The following is a 21,591-nucleotide window of genomic DNA, read 5'->3' on the forward strand; positions in this document are numbered from 1 at the left end:
CAGCCCTGCGTTTACCAACACTGACGCCATGTTAGCGAAGAGCTGTCAAAAAAATTCTTTCCTTCTCTTTCTTTCCGGTTAGCGTCATGGTAAGATTTAGCTAACTTTTCCTCGATACGGTTGAAAATGTGAAAATTAAGCGACTTGGGTCGCAGGAGATGAATTAAATATGGAAGCAAAGTGCAAGGGTCAGTGCGTTGCCCACGTGAAACATGAAGCTGAAGCTCGAACTGTTGAAATAATGTAGAATTCCGGGTTGAAAATATTTCACGTGGTGCTACAACAACACGAGCAACGCGCAGACTGGCATGAAGTATTACATTTCATAGTCCTCATGATTTTTCCTACTTGCAGCCTTTCGAGAGATTCGTACAAACTGGTCGCATTGCCAAGGCCTCCGCCGGTCCCCTGAAGGGACGTCTGGTGGCCATTGTCGACGTCATTGACCAAAACAGGGTAAGTGCATCCATCCAGTTCCACAGGCGGAGTGGCAACAAATGGCTCGAATGCTACTGCTTGCACATGATGATAATTTGTCTTCTTGATAGGAAGTGCCAACTGACACATAAATGAAGCTAATTTAACCCACTGAAGTCAAGCAATAGCCAGGCTATTTGTTGCGCAGCCTCTTGAATGAATGAGAACACATGCTAATGATTGCTCTTTGATCCATAGGTTCTGGTCGATGGCCCTCTGACTGGCGTGCCCCGTCAGGAATACAGGCTGAGCAACCTGCACCTGACCAAGTACCGCATCAAGTTCCCCTACACCGCGCCCACGCGCATTGTCCGCAAGGCCTGGACGGAGAGCGACCTGAAGGCTCAGTGGAAGGTCAGCCCCTGGTCCGTCAAGGCCCAGAACATCTGCAAGGTATGTAGAAGGTCGGAGGAGGATGTCTACTTTAGAGGACAGTTTTATAAATTTCTAAAGTACATGATGATAGTTGAAAGTTCTTGATAGGAATTGCCGGCTGACACATACATGAAGCTAGCTTTTTTTTAATCTGACACCATAACTACTAATAGTGGAGGATTTTAATAGTATTTTTCCAAATATTAAACCCATTATTTCCTCCCCACAGCGCTCCCAGCTGAACGACTTTGACCGCTTCAAGCTGCGTTATGCCAAGCGCCAGCGCAACAAGCTGCTGACCATCGCCTTCAACACACTGAAGAAGCGCACCAAGGCTGACGGCACTCCCCGCGTCCTGAAGAAGGATCGTCGCGAGCGTCTGCGCGCCGAGAAGGCCAAGGGAGGCAAGAAGGCCGCGGCCAAGAAGTAAAAAAAAAAATTTTTAACGAAAGTAACTGCTTGATGAACATCCACCAACATGGAGAAAATAAAAGAAAGTGTTATTTTTAGGAAAAACACACGTGCCTGCTGTTTTCATTTTGTGTTTGTGGTTCATTGGTTTCAACAGTTTTATTTCCACGCTAGAAAAAACGTTCGTAACAGTCCAATCGATTAATTTAAAGCACAGTCTACCGAAAACAATTTACAAAACAACGTGAACGAACAGCGGCTCCCTCTTAGTTGTCCTCCTTGCCGTAGATAGTCTTCCAGTTGCTGGGATGGTTGTAGCCCAACAGAATGGGCAGATGCAGGAACAATGTGATGTGCTCGCCCTGTATTGACGTTGACACCTTCACCCAGTTGCGCAGCCACTCGATCATCTCTTCGTTGCTCAGCGATTCCGGATTCAGACCGCGCAGATAGCAGGAGTAGCGTAGAGCCGGCAGTGGCAAGTTGTGTACTCCGCCCTCCCGGGTTATGGCCTGGTCCATGTAGTGCACCAGGAAGGCGTGTTCATGCAGACGATGTCGCTTGAATAGGCTGCTGGGCAGGCCGTGAAGGTTGACTAGGTTTTTCTATAAAAAGAAAATGTACAATTGAGTACTTGCGACATCTTGGAAAATCCCTTGCTCTCACGAGAGGATTGTGGTTAATACATTTTAAACATAACCTACTACGTGCTTTCGCGGCATTCCCAGTAATGAGTAGGGTCCATCTACAAATATGTCTTTGACGTCGATCAGCATCTCCGGCGTTGGGTGGGTGCCACTGCCCAGTTGGCCCAGAATGTCTGCAAACAGGGCGTGCTTTGGATGAGCAGCGGTTGCCTTGAGCTTAGCCTGGAGGCAGCGAAACACCGGCTTGTTGTGGCACAGGCGTCTCTTCATGTAGTACATCTGGTATTCGGAGCGCTGCTCCGGTGTCCAGAAATGGCTGGTAAGGAAGGTGCGGGGATTCCAGAAGCTATGAAAGAAACACGAATTAATGTGAGAAGCCCAGAAAGTAGCTGGAGGGGAAACCTACACGAGAGGAAAGAAGGCATAGCCAACCATTGGCAGTGAACAGCCAATCAAAGCTGGCGCCACCTTGATCATGTCTCGGGGCATTTGCATGTAGAGCTCCAGCTCCTGTCGATTCAGTGCCCGGATGCCTTGCGGCGAGTCATTGGCTATGCGGGCGATCTTCAGGAATCGTTTCATGTCCCCAAAGAAGGTCTTGACGCCGTCGAAGAAAACCCGATACAGCTGCATGGCCTTCGGAAAGTTCTTCTCCAGCACTTTGTCATAGTTCTTAACGTAGTTGAAATAGCGCGTAAAGATGTAGTCTTGCATATTGTCCCGCATTTGATCGCGCTTGGACTTGATGGTTTCCGCCGTATCCTTGCGCTTCTTGTCGTCCTCCGGTTTCTTTGATGTCGGCGGGTTTGGGGAGGTGTGGCTACTCATTTGTGGCTTATTAGCATCCCAGCCCGTTTCATAGATGACCTTACCCACGCTGGTTATCTCTGCGGCCACATTTCGCTTGATTTGAGTCTTGTTTGGAGCCGTAGAGGGTTTTGTGGCGAACTCCCTGCGCTCTGAGCACAATATCATTGGAACGCAATCGCTGGGGGGTTGGTAATTGGGTTTTAATCACTCAATTGATAAATGGGGTGTCGGGGTCTCACCTAGCGCTGAAAAGGCGAATCAATCGGCGGCGATCTTGGGGCCAGCGAATCGCCGGACCCGCTGAGAATCGGGCCATACGCAGTGCCAACGCCATTCCGAGAGCTGAATCCGGGAACTCGCGTCAGAAACCACTAACAGGCGCGTAATGTTACGCAACCGGCGACTCCAAACCAGGAGCTCGGCCACAGAAACGTAAATTTCAGGTGCAATTTCCAAAATTTCACATGCAACTTAGAGTTGTCAGATGTTGGCCTGAGGCCCCCAAAAACCAGAGTTGCCATGGTGCGTTCCAAAAGACTATGTGGGTGTTGGTATTTTTTTTCTAAATATTAAAAAGAAATTTATAAATTAAAATTAGAAAAATATTGTATTCTAAATGCTATGAGAAGATAACTAATATTTTTTTTCACAAAAATTAAAGACTATATTTAAATTTGAGGGCTCATTGTGTTTAAATATTGCAAAGGAATAAAAATACCAAACGGTGGTTTACCATTAAAATAATCTGTAGCATACTTTAAAGGAGCTTTTGAACATAATAATATAAATATGATATTATCTATTAAATTAATGATTATTTTAAGCGTTTGTTTTAAGGAAAATACTATTTAACTTTAATTTTAAACTTGGCGCCTTTTTTCTGCATAGTTTGCAGACATTCTCTCAGCTTGCAGACAGCCACTGGCTTGAGTCTTCTACGGATTTCAGTCCTCCAGAGTCCGTCTGTTGCGTCGGTTGGACTTTTCCGTTCGAAAAATAGTTTCCGCGGCAGATTTTTCGTTTGTTTTCGCTTCGTACTTGATGCTGCCTGCAAACAACATCAAAAGCAGCAACAACAAAAACAGAAGCCAAAGTAACAACAACAACGGAGAGAAATTAAGCTGAGGCACGGCAAAAAACGTAACTAATCAACGCGCCATCAATGGCGGCCACTTTTGGCCATTTTGTGGCATAAGCGGAAACGGAAATGTGCGTTACTTGTTCTCTGGCACCGTTGTTGCCATGTCACAGACGGCGGGAGGTCGTCGACAGCGGAGAGGGAAATGGGGTGCTGAGACCTTCAGCGGGAAATTGTAAAACTTAGCGCGTGTCCAACTTGCTTGACTTCCCACTTGTGTCAAGCTGAGGAAAGCGGAAAAGCGGACCAAGTCTTTCCCAGAAAGACACTCTCCACAGTCTGTGTATATGTATTTACATTTTTGTAGTGTGTGTACATGACAGAGTGCGTGTGAGCGTGTGTGTGTGGGTGTACGCGTGTTTTTTCCGTTCAGCTCCTGTGGCTCCTGGCTCATTCGGTACGATTTATTTATCTGCCATAGAATAGGGGATATATGTATACCACCGAGCTTCAGTTACATTATTGACACTGGCACCCCCTCCTCCATTTCATGTTGTTATTTGTTTGCCAGTCCGTCCCCCCATAAAAATAGAACTAACTGAATGCCATAAATACACTCGTCGATGTGCCTGGTGGCCAGGATTAATTGAAAATACGTCAATAGCAGAAGGCAGGGAGCAAGGAGCAATGAGCAAGGACCACCAGCCAGGGACCACCCGTTGAGCTCAACAAAAAGTGAAAAGTAATGTAATAGCCTTGGCCGCCCGCTACCCGAATGGCCAAAACACTTTAAAACCGTTAAAACAAGTTCAAGGTGGTGGCCACCCAAGTGGCATGCCCCCACATTTGAGCCAATTCCCACGCCTTGTCTTCGCCGATGTACAATGGGATTATATAAAGTGCCAATCTTGCCATCAGAATGGGTTATTTATGGAAATTTTCCATCGGTGGCAGTCAATTCAATATGGATTCCGCTTTATTGAATTGCCTGGCTATGAGCTATGAGCACGTTATGAATATTTAACTTTTATATACATATTTTCATTTTGCCCGGACTCCTAAGCCCGAAGTCCGGACCATGAAGAAAATAATTTCGCCGGATTACTCAGCAGAATCTTTGGCATGGAGACACATTAGAAATAATAGGGAAAATGTAAGAACGTCACTGCGATGGCTGCACATTGTAAAATTTAATTTTTGTAAGAGCCGGTTAGTGGTAGAGGAGGTTTATATTTGACAACCATGGGAGGCGAATGTTTGTAGAAAATCTGGGAATGCGCTGCTATTACCAGACCGAACTTTATCTATTCTTGGGGTATCGTATAATTAAATTAGACTGTGGAAAGTTTCTCGCCATTAATTGCGGGTTCTCGCTTACCGAGTGACATTCACCAGGCAATCAATAAAGTCAACACAAACGGAATATCGTGGCAGATGCCTAATTGCTCAGTGTCAGCAAAAACAGAAAAGACCAGAAAATAGAGAAACTATGACAACAATTAGCATAAACGGGGCAAACAGGCAGCTCCAGAGCCGGCAATTTCTACAGCATAGTATTTAAGGGAAATTGGCTTCTCGTTAACTGGAACTCTGTTTAGCCTTCCGTTCGGTGGATGGTGCTATAAAGTTAATCATACGCACCGTTGAACCGCAGCCAATTCCATTACATGCACGCCAATTGCAGTGCCAACAGGATACAGCCCCTCCTCTCCTAATTCGCTGGAGGGCGTAGGATGATGGGTGGTGGGCGCTGGAGAACAAATACTTGACGCGCAAAATAGTTGTCGCATGCGGAGAATAGAGAATTGTCTTGGCTCGACCGTGAAATGTGTTGTAATGGGTTTAGGGTTATATTCTATTTGTTAACGCTTCTTGTCGCTAATGTAGAACACATGTAAGTGCATTTCCAAAGGGTGTAAAAATAGATTAGGCTTGTCTTTACATTATTGTAGGATTTTTTACGAACATGATTTCTATAATAAATCAAAGAAAAGTTTCTATTTTCAGACATTTTCCCTTGAGTTAAAATTAATCTTCAGCTAGCCCTATTTGCCCTGTTACCTCGTCTTTAACCTATTGATCTTTCAATTTGTAATTCAATTTTGGAATGTTTTGTAACTTGAGTTCCTTAATGCCCACACGAAGGTGGCGACAAATGGCAAATGGCTGGCTGCTGAAAAATGCAAAGCACGCGAAAATGCGTTTAAGAGTGCCCACAGCTTAAGGATAGTGGTATTTGTCCAGGACAGCGACAGGGTATAGGGTGCAGGATACAGTTTGCTGGTCGTGTATGCAAATTTTTGCCCAAGATGCAAACAAACACACACACAATACCAACACACAATAACAACAAACAACTGCAGTGAGTTGCGGTGAGTGTGAGTGACAGCCTGGCAGACACCTTCCCAATGTCTTGCGGCAACGAATAACCCCTGTACTGCCGGATACCCTCACTCCTCTTGGGCCACTAGTGAGACGGGGGAATCCACCAGCCAGTCGAGCCAAAGAAATGCAAAGTAACACAAACAACAACAGCAACAATGACAACAAGCCAAGTGGCAAAGGACAGACTTCATAGCACAGCTGACTGAGGATACACACATATTTGCATATATGCACTTGGGGAAAAAATCCAATTTCATTTCATTTTAACACATTCATTAAATAACAGAAATTCATTAGGTTTATGGTGAAAACAAAATTATCCTTGCTGCTTTATAATTTTTGCTGTTAAATATTCATTTGAAAACTTTGATCTGAATTCATAAAACCTCTTTTTTATACTCATAACTTTTGTTATTTTATAATCTTTTTTTTTTTGTTATATAGGGGCCTTTGTGTTTTTTACGGGAGGCAGATTTAACACGCTTTTTGCCTTTGTTTTTGGGCCTTGAATGCGCCGCGGGTGTTGCTTTAATGAATGTGAAATGCTGATGCATTTCTTTGGCGTATCGCGACAAACAAAAAGCGTAGCATACCTTTGGGGGCCGTCAGGCGGAATGGCACGAAGTGTCAGAAATTCCACGACAATAGGATTAGGTGTGTGTGTCGTAGCCTGACATCGCAAATTAGCAAAGTGTCTGGTTCAATTTGCATATTCTCAATTTTCCAATTACCGGAGCACACAAGAACTATCCATGTTCTAAGATATCCTTCTCAGAAGTCTTGCAATCAGGATCGCAAAATCAATTTCCACCTGAACTCTGACTTTCAATGGGCTTTTGTAATCTGTTTTAAGCCGAGATAATAACACCTACTATTGGCTATTAAAATGAACAGTATCCTTCCAAACAATATACAATAGAATTCATTAAAAAGTACGTAACAAAAGTGACGCCTAAAGTGCTTCATTTAACAATTGATTCGTATTTATTTATATATTTTTCATATCCAATTAAAATTCCCGGCAAATAAAAAACGCTGAAAAAGCAATTTCATGAATCAGCCAGGAAATGGCATGAATGACTGAAAAAATCCATCAAAATGAAATTTTAATTGAGCTGTATAACAAGCTTCCGGAGCACTGGAAAGCAACAGAAAGCCATTCATTTCGAGAGGAATCTCGAACACGGCTAATCCGTCGGCAGTAAATTTTGCGAGAGCTCCCAGGGACTCCATTACCTTGTGCGAAAATCGATTCTTGTTGGCTTTTACTGCCTTTATCCGACTTCGGTTGATGGTCAGATTTCGCAGAATCACAAGGTAACCCTTTCCTCTTAAACTGAAAAACCAAACCCCCATACACATACCAGTCGTAAGCCTTTATTTACATTTTTTAACCATTACTTGCTTGGCATCTTGAACAAATTTGTTAATTATGTATGCAGGCTGAAAAAGCTGTCCCCAATGGACAAAAGGATACTAGAGGGGGCCCGCCTGGAGCCGAGCAGTGCAAATGCAGTCAAGCGCAAGAGGCAAATAAAGGCTCAAGAAGTTAAACCAGCCAGCTCAAGTATGTGCCATATAAACCATTCGAGGACATACACACACACACGCAGTATATCCTTAGGATAGCATGTTGCTCTACTTCACGTTTTTTTCAACGATTTGTCGGCTCAATGCACACAGAACGGCTCGGTTCGAGATTGTTGCCAAGTCAACTTGGTTATGCTAAAAAATTGTATTTAAATGGGCGGGAAAATGTGCCTGGAAGAGGTTGTGAGGGAAAAGTTAAGGAGGAGGATGTTTTGCGTGCCGTTGAGCGAAAGAAATTGAATTAAGTTTTCATTTAGCAAATAACCTGCTGCTGCTGCTGCTGCCACAGCGAGTACAAATTGCATTATTTATTGCACTTTACAGGGGCGACCCCAAATAAACAATCATCACATAAATACGTAATCAACAAGCGGCCCCAAAAAAATATAAAAAAGGGCGGAGAGACTCCTTGGCTGGCGGCCAACCACTCGGCTATAAAAGCAGCCCCACCAGAACCCATCCAACCACCCATCCATCCACCCACCACAGAATGTAGACAGACATTATGGAAGGTGGCGGTGGTGAAGCGAAAGTGAAAGTGAAAGTGTGAGTGAAGCGATGTAAAGGCAAAACATTTTGCAATATTAAAGCCACGAGGACCTGTTGCTGATCCGAGGACCTGCAATGGCCGTTCACGTACTGGACTACGATCACTTCGCCATCAGTGCGATCGTTGTGGGCAGTCTGCAGTTGTTCTTCTTCCTGATCAACTCCATGCTCCACATGGACAAGCTGACGGACTTTGCCGGCGGTGTTAACTTCATCATCATCTCCCTGTTGACGTTTTTTCTTGGCCAAATAGATCGACCTTCCAAGGTAAGTTAGTCAATTGCACAACCTTAATGCATAATTTATAAAACTCGTAAATAAAATAAATTTAAAAATATCAAGGACGAAAACAAACAATGCTAAAATACATATGAAGGATAAAAGGCCTTATGCCATAAATCATATTAAATATTTACAGTCGAGGACGTTTTTCTCTGGCTCTACATTATGTGTGCTTTATGTGTGATTTTGTTTATTTTTTGTTTTTGAGAAATTAAATTTTGTGAACCTTAAACGGACCCATAAACATGTCACCCAACTGAGCATGAAGGGTTCGGTAGTGGAAGCAGATGGGTGGGTGGGTGAGTGGTTGCGGCTGCTGACATTGAAAACTGAGTTTCGCATACGCACGCAGACATAAACATCAACAGACACACATACACAGATACACGACTACAGCTGCAGATACAGATACAGATACATTTACACAGACATCCCATTGCCAACAAACAAAAGGTTACGCCCAGCGAGCTCCACGTTTCTGCTGTTGTTTCTTGTTGTTTGCTGCCTGTTTTTTGTTGTTGTATCTATTGTTGTTGCTGGTGGCAGTATATACAAGCTATCTGGCTTGTGGCATGACCTTGGCATCGTGAGGGTCCTCAATCTGTCTGTCGGCATGTCCTTCCGCCCGGCCTAACACGGTGCCTAAGCAGCTAACTAACGCTATTTGCGGGCAGCTTGAAAAAGCGATTTTCCCAAGCCAATTTTCTCCATCCATCCATCCTTCCATCCATCCATCCATCTATCCATCAGGATGGCTCACAATTTTCAATTAATTAATCGCAGCTTGATAGCCACTTGCGATGCTCTCCTTTCATAAACAAAACGCAGCAGGCCATGAGAAAAGGATGCTTATCTTAAGCGTCGACACTTTCCTACGGTTGTGTATATTTTCAATAACTTCACTTAATCAAGATTCAAAAGGATGTCAATTGAAAGATGTGCAGACCATAAGATGGGGAGGGAAGAAAACAGGAAAATAAATTTATGTTTTCTTGAAATTTATGAACCAATTTTCAGCTGTAATTAGTGGGACTTTATAGCTTCTTGGCCATTTTCTCTACCATAATGTCCGCATAATTAAGTTCGAGTTCCTGTTTAAACCGCAATCGTTACGCAGTTTATTAAAAGCTCTTAATGGTTCATAATTATCCATTGAAATAATATACTTCTCGGAAAGTAAACATTAAACAAACGCCCCAAAGTAAGCCTCAGTTTCAGTTTTCCATTTAAAATGGCCCAAACAAAAGTATCGATTTACTCAATAAACCATCAGAGCTTGTAAGGGTCTTAACAAATTTCCTTTCGACCCTGACAAAATAGCCAGTTTTCCCAGAAATTGAGAAATAAATTCATATACATGTATGTATGCCTACACCACAGAGGCATTGAAATAAATAATCAAAATTGCTTCGACCATGGCGTTCAGGCATGAATTGCGCATTTATAGGTATTTAATTTTTAGTCCCACTTATTAGTGATTGCTGGCATTTTGGACAAACATTTCATAGACGACCGAAACAATTGAATATCGATTGGAAATTAAAGAGCCCATAAACTGCATGCTGAGAATAATAAGTGGTCGATGGAAATGGCGGCCAAGAAAATTAAATTAATCAATCAATTAACTTTCGCCGTGAGCTGAAAAAGTTAAGTTAGCTTTGCAAGATTGCATTTAAATCAGAAAAAGGACGAAAAACGGACGTAGAGGACGAAAGGTAAGAGGGAGGAGCACGTTGTCAGACGGATGCGGAAACGGAAGTGCTGCCATTGCTTGTGGCTGTTGTTGCTTGTTCCGCAATTTTATGCATCTGCATCTGTATTTGTTCGTGTATTTGTGTTTTTTTTTTGTATCCCTGTAAGGACGTGCATGTGGCAGCCATAAAAATGCTTTACTGCAGTCGCCTGTCGATGGTTTATCGCTGTTCAGACTCGTTTAATAAATCGAGCGATAAAATAGCTTAAGCCTTGGCTGAAAGGCAGCTCAATCAAACTACAAAATAGGCAATCAGGCATGGGGCGACCAACTGTAGAAGGAGGATGAGCTGAAAGGCAAACGACAAACCCATTAAGCTATCAACTTTGGCCCAGACAGCCTTATAGTCATGACCTCACCCGGGCACTGTACAGTGTACTCTGTACACCCACGGTTACGGTCATGAGCAGTGCACTTTCACTGCCATTGACAAAGCAATTTAACAATTTTTTCTGCATTTTTCATGAGCCATTTCTGATGGGCCGCCGTCGCTCCTCGATGCGAAGTGCATTTCTGATTTCAGATTCCGCCTAGGGTCGGGGCCGGATCAGGTCCGGGGCTATATACACCATCAATGCCGTTTATAAATATGCAAAGTACAACCGACTCATTCATTATTGAACCAACCAACTCAAACCACTCATCCATGGACTTGCAGCCGGCCGAATGGCCACTTTGGCAGGTGGTGCGAATAGTGGTGCAAACACAACCTCTGGCAGTCGTGCGTGCTGAGCTTTATTTATGCAAAATTTGCATGACCAAACTGACCAGCACAAGTGGTTTTGTAAAATAAAATGTACAAAAAACGAAAAATAAAAACCGCTCTCTGACGCGGAAAAAATGAAAAGCTTCTGCAAATTGCTCGTTGGGCAATGAATTTTTGAGCGTTTCCCAGCCATAACCTGGCTTAGAAATGGACTGGCTTGTTTTTGGGAGATACAGGCACTGAAATAGTTACCATAGAACGGCTTCCCGTCCAAGGATATTAGCCTCAGCCTTGAACTCTAACTTTCACTTGCTCCGGAATATAAATATATCTCATTCGGTAAATGGCAAACCACGAAATGTTTATTGCAATGCGGACCACTTTCCACCGCTCCAAACTATTTTATGCTTTAGGCTCAGGCATGCCTGCAATTGCTCAAAAACTTTTCCAACAAACTTATTGGCCAAGCTTCGATTGTTTTTCGTATTTTAGAGTGAAAAATTGTCGAAGAAAATAAGAAAATTAAAGGTTTTAATGGAGATTAATGTTAAAAGGTTCTAGAAAATAAATAATAAGTAGGTTGGTTAGAAGGAGAATGAATAATGACAAAGATATGGTTTAAGATGCATGGTAGATTTATGATTTATTATCTTATATTTATATTATAATTAATAAAACTATTGTTCTCTTTTAACTCTAGGCCTATGACAGTCGTCAGTTGATGGTTACACTCTTCGTTTGTTTGTGGGGAGCCCGACTGTCCGGATATCTGCTCTATCGGATCATCAAGCTGGGCCGCGACAAACAGTTCGAGGATACCCGCCGCAACATCATCCGATACGCGGTATTCTGGACCTTCCAGGTGGGTTCACAGCCAGAAGCCCAGAAGCCTAGGGGCAAGTGGTGCAAGGGCATAGTCCAATCGAAATCATTGCGTCAGCTAGCCGCATTCGGGTCTCAATGACAGAACCTTCAACTTGGAGGTGGAAAATCAATCAAACTGTCACTAATTGACACGAGCACAAAGGTTGTGCATATTTCATATTTCAGCACTTGTCCAACCGTACACCCCACGTCGGCCCAATGCAAATTTCAATGAGGCGGATAGGTGGATGGGTGGTTGGGTGGCATGGCGTGGGCGGTGGTAATAGCACTACCCAAAAACCCATCCCGACCAGACCCAAACCGACCAACAATTAAAACGCCATTCGCTCTGGCAGAGACATGACACATGTGGGCGACGCCTGCTAAACGTTGGGTGGCTCGGGTGTTGCATGTTGGGTGGACGGGTGGTTCGATGCAGTCTGTCCGCCCATCCTTCCATATAAGCTCTATGGGCCACTGGCGATGGCGTTGGCGTTGGCGTGCTGCATGTGGCATGTCCCCCTATCGTTTTGTCTGAATTTATTTCCCATTTCACCCGAATTCCAATCACTTGTCGCAAGTCGAATCACTGCCACTGTATTCTGTGAGAGAAATTGCCAAATTTAATAGACTTTCTGGTCAATTTATTGCTTGGTTTGAACTTATATATTACTTTCTTTCTGCGCTGCCAGGCCGTTTGGGTGTACATCGTATCACTGCCTGTTATTATCATTAATTCGCCGCGCCACTCCCAGCCGCATGCCCCAAAGACGATGACCACTCTGGACTCCACGGGCACGGGGATGTTCATTGTGGGCTTACTGGCGGAGACCTATGCGGATCTGCAAAAGTTTTCCTTCCGCCAGGATCCGGCAAATCAGGGCAAGTTTTGTAATGATGGTAAGGGCTTCACTATGGTTAACTCTTTAAAATTTTAACTACTAATGTTTTATAAGGACTTTGGAGTGTCTCCCGGCATCCCAATTACTTTGGCGAAGTTGTGATCTGGTGGGGCATTTTTGCCATATCCTTGAATGTGATCAGTGGACATGAGTGGGTGGCCATTGCCTCGCCCATTTTCACCACACTGATCATACTCTTCCTGTCCGGTATTCCTCTGAGAGAACGCAGTGCCGATGAGAAGTACAAAGAGTAAGTTTATAATCTTAGACCTAGTTAGAGTTTATCTTCTAAGCCTTCTCGTCACCAACCAGTCAGTTGGAGTACCGAAAGTACAAGGCCTCCACGTCCCCTCTGATCCCAGTGCCACCTGCCGTTTATGTGGAGGTGCCCAGCGCCCTGAAGTTCATCCTGTGCTGCGAGTTTCCCATCTATGACTCCATGCGGATCCAAAAGGATCTAAGCCCCTATTCCCTGTCGATAGCCCGCTCCCACTCGCACATCTAGCAGTCAGTGGCCCACTCCAGCAGCGCGGCAGCTGGGGTGGGTCAGCACACGCACTCGGCGGGTCATCTGGTGGGTCACGGCACTGGGCAGTCGGGAGGCCAGTCCCTGCACCGGGGACACTGCTACGGCGCCAATGGCGGGGATGCGGAGAGTCATCACAACTGCGGCGGAAGCTGCCGGAACGTCCACGTGAAGTCCAATCCGTATCAATGTGAGGCCGGCTACGGACACTACTCGGTGCGCCACACGGACGACGAGGATACGGACGACGGGATAATCTACATGGCCCGCACGCACTTCTTTCACGAGCAGGAGCAGCACCATCCGCACCAGGGGGTGCATCATCCGGTAAAGCCGGCCAAGTGCAGCTACTTGGCGGAGGAGGAGCTGGCCTCCGACTACGACGAGGACGTGCCGGCCATTGACCTGAGTAAGGCCACCAGCGTGGAGAGCTTCGGCACCAGGGTGCAGACGGAGAGAGCTGTAAACGCGGATGGTTTGCCGGTGACAGTGACCACTATTTTGTGATTGCAGCTCTAAGATTTGTAATTTTTGGGAACCACTTACTTAGGAACCCTTTAACCAGAGCTATGCCGCTTTCGTCGGGTTAGGGTCTTGATTTTTTACAAAAACCGGAGATGGGTTTTAATTTTGCTGACGAATTGCCAAAGTACCAGAGTCGTACCAAGGATCATGGATACTTACAGCTGTCTAACACTCTAGTCTCCTATGCTACTGTTGCTCAAAGAAAAATAAAAATAACTAATGTGCCTCTTATGTGCTCTGCGCACCCTTAGATTGTTGCACTCTTTCAAAGTTTATGCTAGTCTCTGTTGAACTCCGATTACCAACTGTTGTCCTTAAAACGTAATATCTACATATATATATTTCAAATGCATATTTTCGTATCGAAACCACACACCCCACCAAACCAAAAACCAAACGGAAAACGAATCTGAAGCCATTTTTTAAACTGAAACATATCCCAAGGCAACGGCAGCCCACAAAGCTCGATTTCCATAAACTCTATATACAGGATATGGAATTACGAATAGATATGTTCGATAGCCATTGTTATTTTATATACGGAAGTATCTACTTGTAGTAGCTATAAACTAAATGAGAAATAATTAAATAATATATATATTAATAGCATTAATGTAACCACAAAATGTTCTCGATAGGTGTACGTGTCTGTGTCTAGCTTGTGTCTAAAAATAAAGTTAAACAGTTAAGCAGTATTAAATAACGAACGAATTGTACCTAATTGATTATGCTGAGTATGGAAAATAAAATATGAAAAGAATTAAGATTTTTGTTTGTTTTTTAAAGGGGGGTTTTGTGGGTCTACCTGAAACTGTCTACCATGTCTTTGGCAGTTCATCTTGAATTCTATACCCTTCCTCTCTAAACTTTAGAGTCTAAGCACTTTTAGTTTCCTATCCCATCTAAGTAGTCCTTGGATAGGCACGTAGCTGGCCAAGATCCATCTGTCATCCGACTTCCCATTTGTCACAGCTCTCCTAAGTGAGGCCGATGCCCTAGAGCTTCAGTATCCGTGAACGTCTCGTAGAGTAAACAACGAAACTTAAAAATTATTTGTAAAAATTGTGTCCTAAATATAATAGGAATATAAGTTTTTGGCTTTCTTTTTTTTTTAAACAACCTTTTATTGGGTACCCAAAATTTTACAAGTTTGAAATTTAAAGTGAAAATTTTTCGGATTAAAGCGTTTATTTATTTAATTTTTTTTTTTTTGAGCGGTACTCTCGAGCCAAGTGGGCTAAGCTGAACAATGTTCGGACTCTCGCGTCAGTTGCTCTTCCGGATCTGCAGCAAGTCGCCGGCATGCCGCCAGTACGCGGCGCAGGTGATCCGGCGTTCCTACGCCTCTCAGGCCATCAACCAGATGCTGCTCCTCCAGCAGATGGACATCTGCGCTGACCAGCCTTCCCGAGCCTTAGTGATCGGTGTGTACGCCGACGAGGAGGACAAAAACGATGCGGGCATCCTTACGCCCGCCGGTTGGCGCTACAATCTCCAGAAGACAAAAGGTCGCCTCATTGAGGTTCTTCGGATGTCTGGACCCATGCCCAAGCGAGGCGAGGCCCGCCTCCTCTTTGCCGTGGAGCCTGAACGCATCCCTTACTACTCCGTGGTGGCAGTCGTGGGCCTGGGCAAAGAGTGCCTTGGCTACAATCCGTACGAGGTCCTCGACGAGCAGAAGGAGGCTATCCGTCGCTCGGTGGCCGCCGCCTGCCGCATCCTCGCTGAACTCGACACTGACCGAATCGAAGTGGAGAATTGCGGACACGCCGAATCTGCCGCCGAAGGTGCAGCACTGGGCATCTGGCTGTATCAGGAACTCCGTGACCCGAAGACTCGCATCTTCGTCCCAGCCATTGATCTGTACGCCACCAAGGACGAGGTCTGCGACATCGAAGGCTGGCGCATCGGCTTACAGAAGGCTGCCGCTCAGAATCTGACGCGCCAACTGCAGGAAATGCCCTCTAACCTTCTGACTCCCACGGCCTTCGCCCAGAATGTCGTCGAGGTGCTCTGTAAATCTGGAGTCAACGTGGAAGTGAAAGTCGAGGGCTGGGCGGAGAGCCAGTCGATGCACGCCTTCTTGGCAGTGGGCAAGGCCTCCTGCGAGCCACCCATCTTCCTGGAATTGAGCTACTACGGAACCTGCGCTGAGGAGCGACCGATCGTTCTGGTCGGTCAAGGAATCACATACGATGCTGGCGGCCTGTGCTTGAAGCAAAAGAAGGAACTCTTCAACATGCGTGGCGACATGACTGGAGCAGCAGTGGTTGTAGCCACTTGCAGAGCCGTGGCTGGACTGAGATTGCCGGTGAGTCCATAGCATTACCTTCATATATCCTTGTTTTATCTCCTTTGTGATCCTTCAGGTTAACATTCGTGGCCTTATCCCGCTGTGCGAAAACGTGATCGGTTGCAATTCCTTCCGTCCTGGAGACATGGTCAAGTCCATGAACGGCAAGACCATTGAAGTACAGTGCACCGACCACGAGGATGTCCTGGTGCTAGCAGATGCTCTACTGTATGCACAAAACTTCTGTCCCAAGTGCATTATCGATATCGGCACCTGTTCCGGCTACATGAGACAGGCCTTGGATGAAGCGGCCGCTGGCGTGTTCACCAATTCCGAGATCCTCTGGCAGCAAATCAAGCACGCCAGCATGCACACCGGTGATCGGGTGTGGCGCTTCCCTCTGTGGAACTATTACAGCAAGGCCGTGCGTGCCGGAGGACGCAGTGATGTCCAGAACTACGGTATTGGCCGTGGAGGACGTCCCTGCAAGGCTGCCGCTTTCCTGCGTGAATTTGTGCCATGCGGACAATGGATGCATATTGTAAGTTATTTTCACATCCTTACTGATATCCTTACTCAACTGGCCTTTTCAGGATGCTACCAATGTGATGGTCACCAACGGGATGGATTTCGAGTATCTGCGTCGCGGCATGGCGGGTCGTCCCACGCGTACCCTTATTGAATTTATTGCCCAAACTATCTGCAAGGACACCGCTCCTAAGATGGGAAAATAGTGTGATGAAAATAAGGACGAGGGTAACTAACCAGAGCCCGATGGCACTGCCCCGAAGGTGATCACGAAGCACTAACATCACGTACATATTTGGCGATTTTTTATTTTTTTATGAAGTCTGTTCCGGGGTTGGATTAGTCCTGTAGTCACTTAGTCCAGTCCCAACAAAATTGCAAGCGAGATTGTTTCCAGGCCCCGAAAATATTTGTTTGTATTTTTAGTCGAAGAAAATAAATTTTAGACCCTCAATATGTATGGTTTTTATATATTTTTTGTGGTATATGGGGGAAAATTCCAAAAAACAGTGGTCTATTTCTGCAGTTTTTATACGAAAAATTTGTAGAACTCTGCTAATACTTGGCAGATCCAGGAAGGGCTTACCTTCAAGTATCGCCATTTTCTATCAAAACCTGACAATAAGAAATTACCTATTTTTCGAGATTTTTTAAAGATCTTGATTTTGGCCAAAAAGTGGGCCAAAATTGTTCCCTTGGAATTTGCCAAACTTTTGATGCAGTTTGAATCAGTTCTGATTCATAAATGGAATTCTGATTGGTTTATTGTATTGGAACCGTTTACTGATCGGTTGAGAAGTGCTTAAGATATATAACAAAAAGTGATTAAAATGTTTTGATTTTGACAAAGTTAAAAAGTATCAGAAATGTTAGACCAATTTTTGTATTTTCCTAATGGAAAAATGTGTATAACTCGGCTAATACCTGGCAGATCAAAGAATGTTATGCCTTCCCGAACTCAGAACTTCCAGTACCTTTATTTTCTATCAAAACCTGGAAAAATAATTTTTGATCCATTTTTCGAAAATTTTTAAAGGGGTACCATCATGATTTTGGCCAAAAATTGGGCCAAAATTTTACCCCTTGAATTTTTTAAACTTTTAATGCAGTTTGGAGCGGATTAGATCCCTGATTCATAAATGCTATTCCGTTTACTGATCGGATGAGTGATACTTAAAATATACAACAAAAAGTGATTGCAAAGTTTCGATTTTGGCCAAGTTAATAAGTATCAGAAAGGTTAGACCAATTTTTGTATTTTTCTAATGGGAAAATGTGTATAACTCGGCTAATATATGGAAGATCCATAAATGTTATACTTTTCCATAAATGTCCATAGATTTTCGCGATTTTGGCAAATCGGAATCGGAGGATTTTTTGCAAAATCGGAGAAAATTTTATTGTTTGATTTTAAAAAACTTTTGATGCAGATCGAAGGATAATAATGTCCTGGTTACGAAATGGCATCCCTTTCCAAAATCCGTTGGGAAATAGCCGAGATATAAGCCGAGAAAATCGCGCCTTGGCGGCCAAAACGCGGCGCAAATTTCTCGAAATTCGTATGGCAGAAAATCTGAAGTACCAGGCGAACAGAAACCAGCAGAAGGTGGACGAAACCAAGCAGTGCAAGCCGTGCAGTGACGTCAGAGCAATAATTATTTTCTGGGCATTAGGGGGGAGCGGGACAAACAGATCTGAATATGTAACGGCCAAGCTTTACCTCCCTTTCCGCCTAATGCAATGGGGGCTCCAACTTAAGCTTCATGGGGGGAATGGGACAATGCACTAAAAGGGGGACAGGTAAACAAATGAGGCTCTCTTGGGGATGGCAGTACTGAGTGTCTTGGAGCCATGTTTGTCACGATTTCTCGGCACGCGGCAACAGCCCCCATACAAAACAATGAATTTTCGCTCACGCTGGCCCCAAATCGTGACACGCGCAGAAAAACAACGCGTGTCATTTTAACTTTGCCATCATTAAGTGAAAATTACCGTTCTGGACTGGAAATTTGAATGCAGGGATTGGCGAACTGTCGGCCATCATGGATTTCAGTACCGTTTTCTCTCAATTTATGAGAGAATACCTATATTAACCCTTCGCCTGTCTTTAACATTATTTAATCTTTATTTTAAGTTATAAATATGTCACTTCACGAAAAAACAACCCATCAATGAAGCAGAACGAGTTAAAAATGCTGGAATTATAAAAAGGAAGCAGTATTGTGCTTTTTTCTTGCGGTATTAATAAGGCTTTGCTTGCGAAAATGGTCTTAGAATGTTAAACCCATGGGGCCAGTGAAGGGATAATCGAGACATTTTTCTGGCGAAGTGAGGGTGAGGGGGTGGTGGAAATCCACCTTCTGCTGATTTCTGTTCGCCTGGTACTTCAGATTTTCTGCCATACGAATTTCGAGGAATTGGCGCAACATTTTGGGCAGCGCAATATCGCCACTTTTCAAGCATATATTTTGGCCATTTGGAAATTGATATAAATGTTTAAAAAAATACTATTAAATAATATAGTATTTATATTTAACAAAAATATATAATTTCATAATTAAAACCTTCGCAAAACCCCTTTTTTAAGCCATTTTTTAAATGCCTCTTCATCAAAATTTTCCTCGATTTCAGTGAATTTTGCCCGTGGCCAGATTTGAAGTACCAGGCGAACAGAAGCCAGCAGAAGGTTGCCAAGCGAAAGCAGTTCAAGCAGTTCCCAGCAATTTTTTCTCATTTCGCCATATGTGGGAAAGTGAGGAAGGCAGCTGTGGTGGCACCTTACCCTCCCATTGCACCTTATGGGATGGGGATCACGGCATCATTCTCTATGGGGCGGAACGAGATGACGCGATCGAGGGGGACGAGTAGACATTTTAGGCTGCTGTAGTGATGGGAGAGCAGGAGTGATTTTGCACGACATTTGGCACGCCACCTCAGCACGAAGCGCCATCCCCATAGGATCCAATGCATTTTCGCTCACGCGAACCCCAAATCGTGACACGCGCAAAAAAACACCGTGTGTCATTTTAACTTTGCCATCATTAAGTGAATATTACAGTTCTGGACTGGAAATTGGGATGCAGGGATTGGGGAACAGTCGGCCATCATGGATTTTAGTACCGTTTTTTTAATTTTAGTTTAGGAATATTCACCATAAGAGGGAAAGGGAGGCGAAATGGCGCCATAAACTACTGTTGTCTCCCTTCCTCAGAACTGAAAAAAAGCTATGCACTGCTTGTACTGCTTAGTTTCGCCCACCTTCTGCTGGTTTCTGTTCGCCTAGTACTTCAGATTTTCTGCCATACGATTTCTAAGAAATTTGCGCCGCGTTTTGGCCGCCAAGGAGCTTCTTTCCAAGCTCATATCTCGGCTAATACTCAACGGATTTTGGAAAGGGGCGTCATTTCGTAACCAGGACTTCAATATCCTTCGATCTGCATCAAAAGTTTTTCAAAATCCGACAATAAAATTTTGGCCGATTTTTTCAAAAAATCCTGATGGTACCCCTTGTCAAAATCGCGAAAATCTGGTCAATTTTTTTTTGCCCTAGTTTCAAACTCCTGGGATGCAGTTCGAAGGATATCGGAGTCCTGATTGCGAAATAACATCCCTTTCCAAAATCCGTTGAGTAATAGCCGAGATATGAGTAGGACCTCTTGCCAAAATCAGGATTTTTCGCAAAAATCGACGAAAATTTTATTGTCGCATTTTGAAAATCTTTTGATGCAGATCGAAGGATAATAATGTTCTGATTACGAAATGGCATCCCTTTCCAAAATCCGTTCAGAAATAGCCAAGATATGAGCTTTGAAAATCGCGCCTTGGCGGCCAAAACGCGGCGCAAATTTCTTAGAAATCGTATGGCAGAAAATCTGAAGTACTAGGCGAACAGAAACCAGCAGAAGGTGGCCGAAACCAAGCAATGCAAGCAGTGCAGTGACGTCAGAGCAATAATTATTTTCTGGTCATAAGGGGGGAACGGGACAAACAGATATAAATATGTAACGGCCTCCCTTTCCGCCTAATGCAGTGGAGGCTCCAACCTAGGCTTCATGGGGGGGAATGGGACAATGCACTAAGAGGGAGACAGGTTGACAAATTAAGCTCTCTTGGGGATGGCAGTACTGAGTGTTTTGGAGCCACGGTTGTCACGACTTCTCGGCACGCGGCAACAGCCCCCATACAAAACAATGAATTTTCGCTCACGCTGGCCCCAAATCGTGACACGCGCAGAAAAACAACGTGTGCCATTTTAATTTTGCCATCCTTAAGTGAAAATTACCGTTCTGGGCTGGAAATTTGAATGCCGGGATTGGCGAACTGTCGGCCATCATGGATTTTAGTACCGTTTTTTCTCAATTTATAAGAGAATACTTATATTAACCTTTCACTTGTCTTTAACATTATTTAATCTTTATTTTAAGTTATAAATATGTCACTCCATGAAAAAACAACCCATCAATGAAACAGAACGAATTAAAAATGCTGAAATTATAAAAATAAAGTAGTAGTGTGCTTTTTTATTGCCGTATTAATAAGGTGTTGCTTGCGAAAATTGCCTTAGGTTATTAAACCCATGGGGCCAGTGAAGGGATAATGGAGATATTTTTCTGACGAAGTGATGGTGAGGGGGTGGTGGAAATCCACCTTCTGCTGATTTCTGTTCGCCTGGTACTTCAGATTTTCTGCCATACGAATTTCGAGGAATTGGCGCAACATTTTGGGCAGCGCAATATCGCCACTTTTCAAGCATATATTTTGGCCATTTGGAAATTGATATAAATGTTTAAAAAAATACTATTAAATAATATAGTATTTATATTTAACAAAAATATATAATTTCATAATTAAAACCTTCGCAAAACCCCTTTTTTAAGCCATTTTTTAAAT

At 43.9% G+C, this 21,591-nt stretch overlaps 4 protein-coding genes across 4 annotated transcripts; 3 read left to right on the forward strand and 1 right to left on the reverse strand.

Moving 5' to 3' along the window:
• Positions 1 to 5: 5 nt before the first annotated feature.
• Positions 6 to 1,372, forward strand: LOC6506969 (60S ribosomal protein L14). Its single transcript, XM_001956865.4, has 4 exons — positions 6 to 89; positions 355 to 456; positions 676 to 870; positions 1,082 to 1,372. Exons 1-4 carry the CDS (start codon positions 87 to 89, stop codon positions 1,280 to 1,282), a joined length of 501 nt encoding a protein of 166 aa, XP_001956901.1. The 5' UTR covers positions 6 to 86; the 3' UTR covers positions 1,283 to 1,372.
• Positions 1,373 to 1,407: 35 nt separating this feature from the next.
• Positions 1,408 to 3,247, reverse strand: LOC6493030 (LETM1 domain-containing protein 1). The gene is made up of 4 exons (XM_001956864.4): positions 2,960 to 3,247; positions 2,317 to 2,898; positions 1,968 to 2,256; positions 1,408 to 1,868 (listed from the first exon to the last, which is right to left on the reverse strand). Exons 1-4 carry the CDS (start codon positions 3,052 to 3,054, stop codon positions 1,530 to 1,532), a joined length of 1,305 nt encoding a protein of 434 aa, XP_001956900.1. The 5' UTR covers positions 3,055 to 3,247; the 3' UTR covers positions 1,408 to 1,529.
• A 423-nt stretch (positions 3,248 to 3,670) lies between these two features.
• Positions 3,671 to 14,642, forward strand: LOC6506970. Its single transcript, XM_044714446.1, is given in 6 exon segments — positions 3,671 to 3,813; positions 8,098 to 8,589; positions 11,764 to 11,925; positions 12,620 to 12,827; positions 12,884 to 13,079; positions 13,142 to 14,642. Coding segments are annotated over 5 exon segments (1,479 nt in total). The 5' UTR covers positions 3,671 to 3,813; positions 8,098 to 8,397; the 3' UTR covers positions 13,863 to 14,642.
• Positions 14,643 to 14,881: 239 nt separating this feature from the next.
• LOC6506971 (cytosol aminopeptidase) lies at positions 14,882 to 17,155 on the forward strand. Its single transcript, XM_001956862.4, has 3 exons — positions 14,882 to 16,191; positions 16,250 to 16,714; positions 16,767 to 17,155. The coding sequence occupies exons 1-3, from the start codon at positions 15,130 to 15,132 to the stop codon at positions 16,905 to 16,907; spliced, it is 1,668 nt and encodes a 555-aa protein (XP_001956898.1). The 5' UTR covers positions 14,882 to 15,129; the 3' UTR covers positions 16,908 to 17,155.
• Positions 17,156 to 21,591: the final 4,436 nt, after the last annotated feature.

The sequence above is a fragment of the Drosophila ananassae genome, chromosome 2R (assembly GCF_017639315.1).
Source record: "Drosophila ananassae strain 14024-0371.13 chromosome 2R, ASM1763931v2, whole genome shotgun sequence".
NCBI lineage: Eukaryota > Metazoa > Arthropoda > Insecta > Diptera > Drosophilidae > Drosophila > Drosophila ananassae.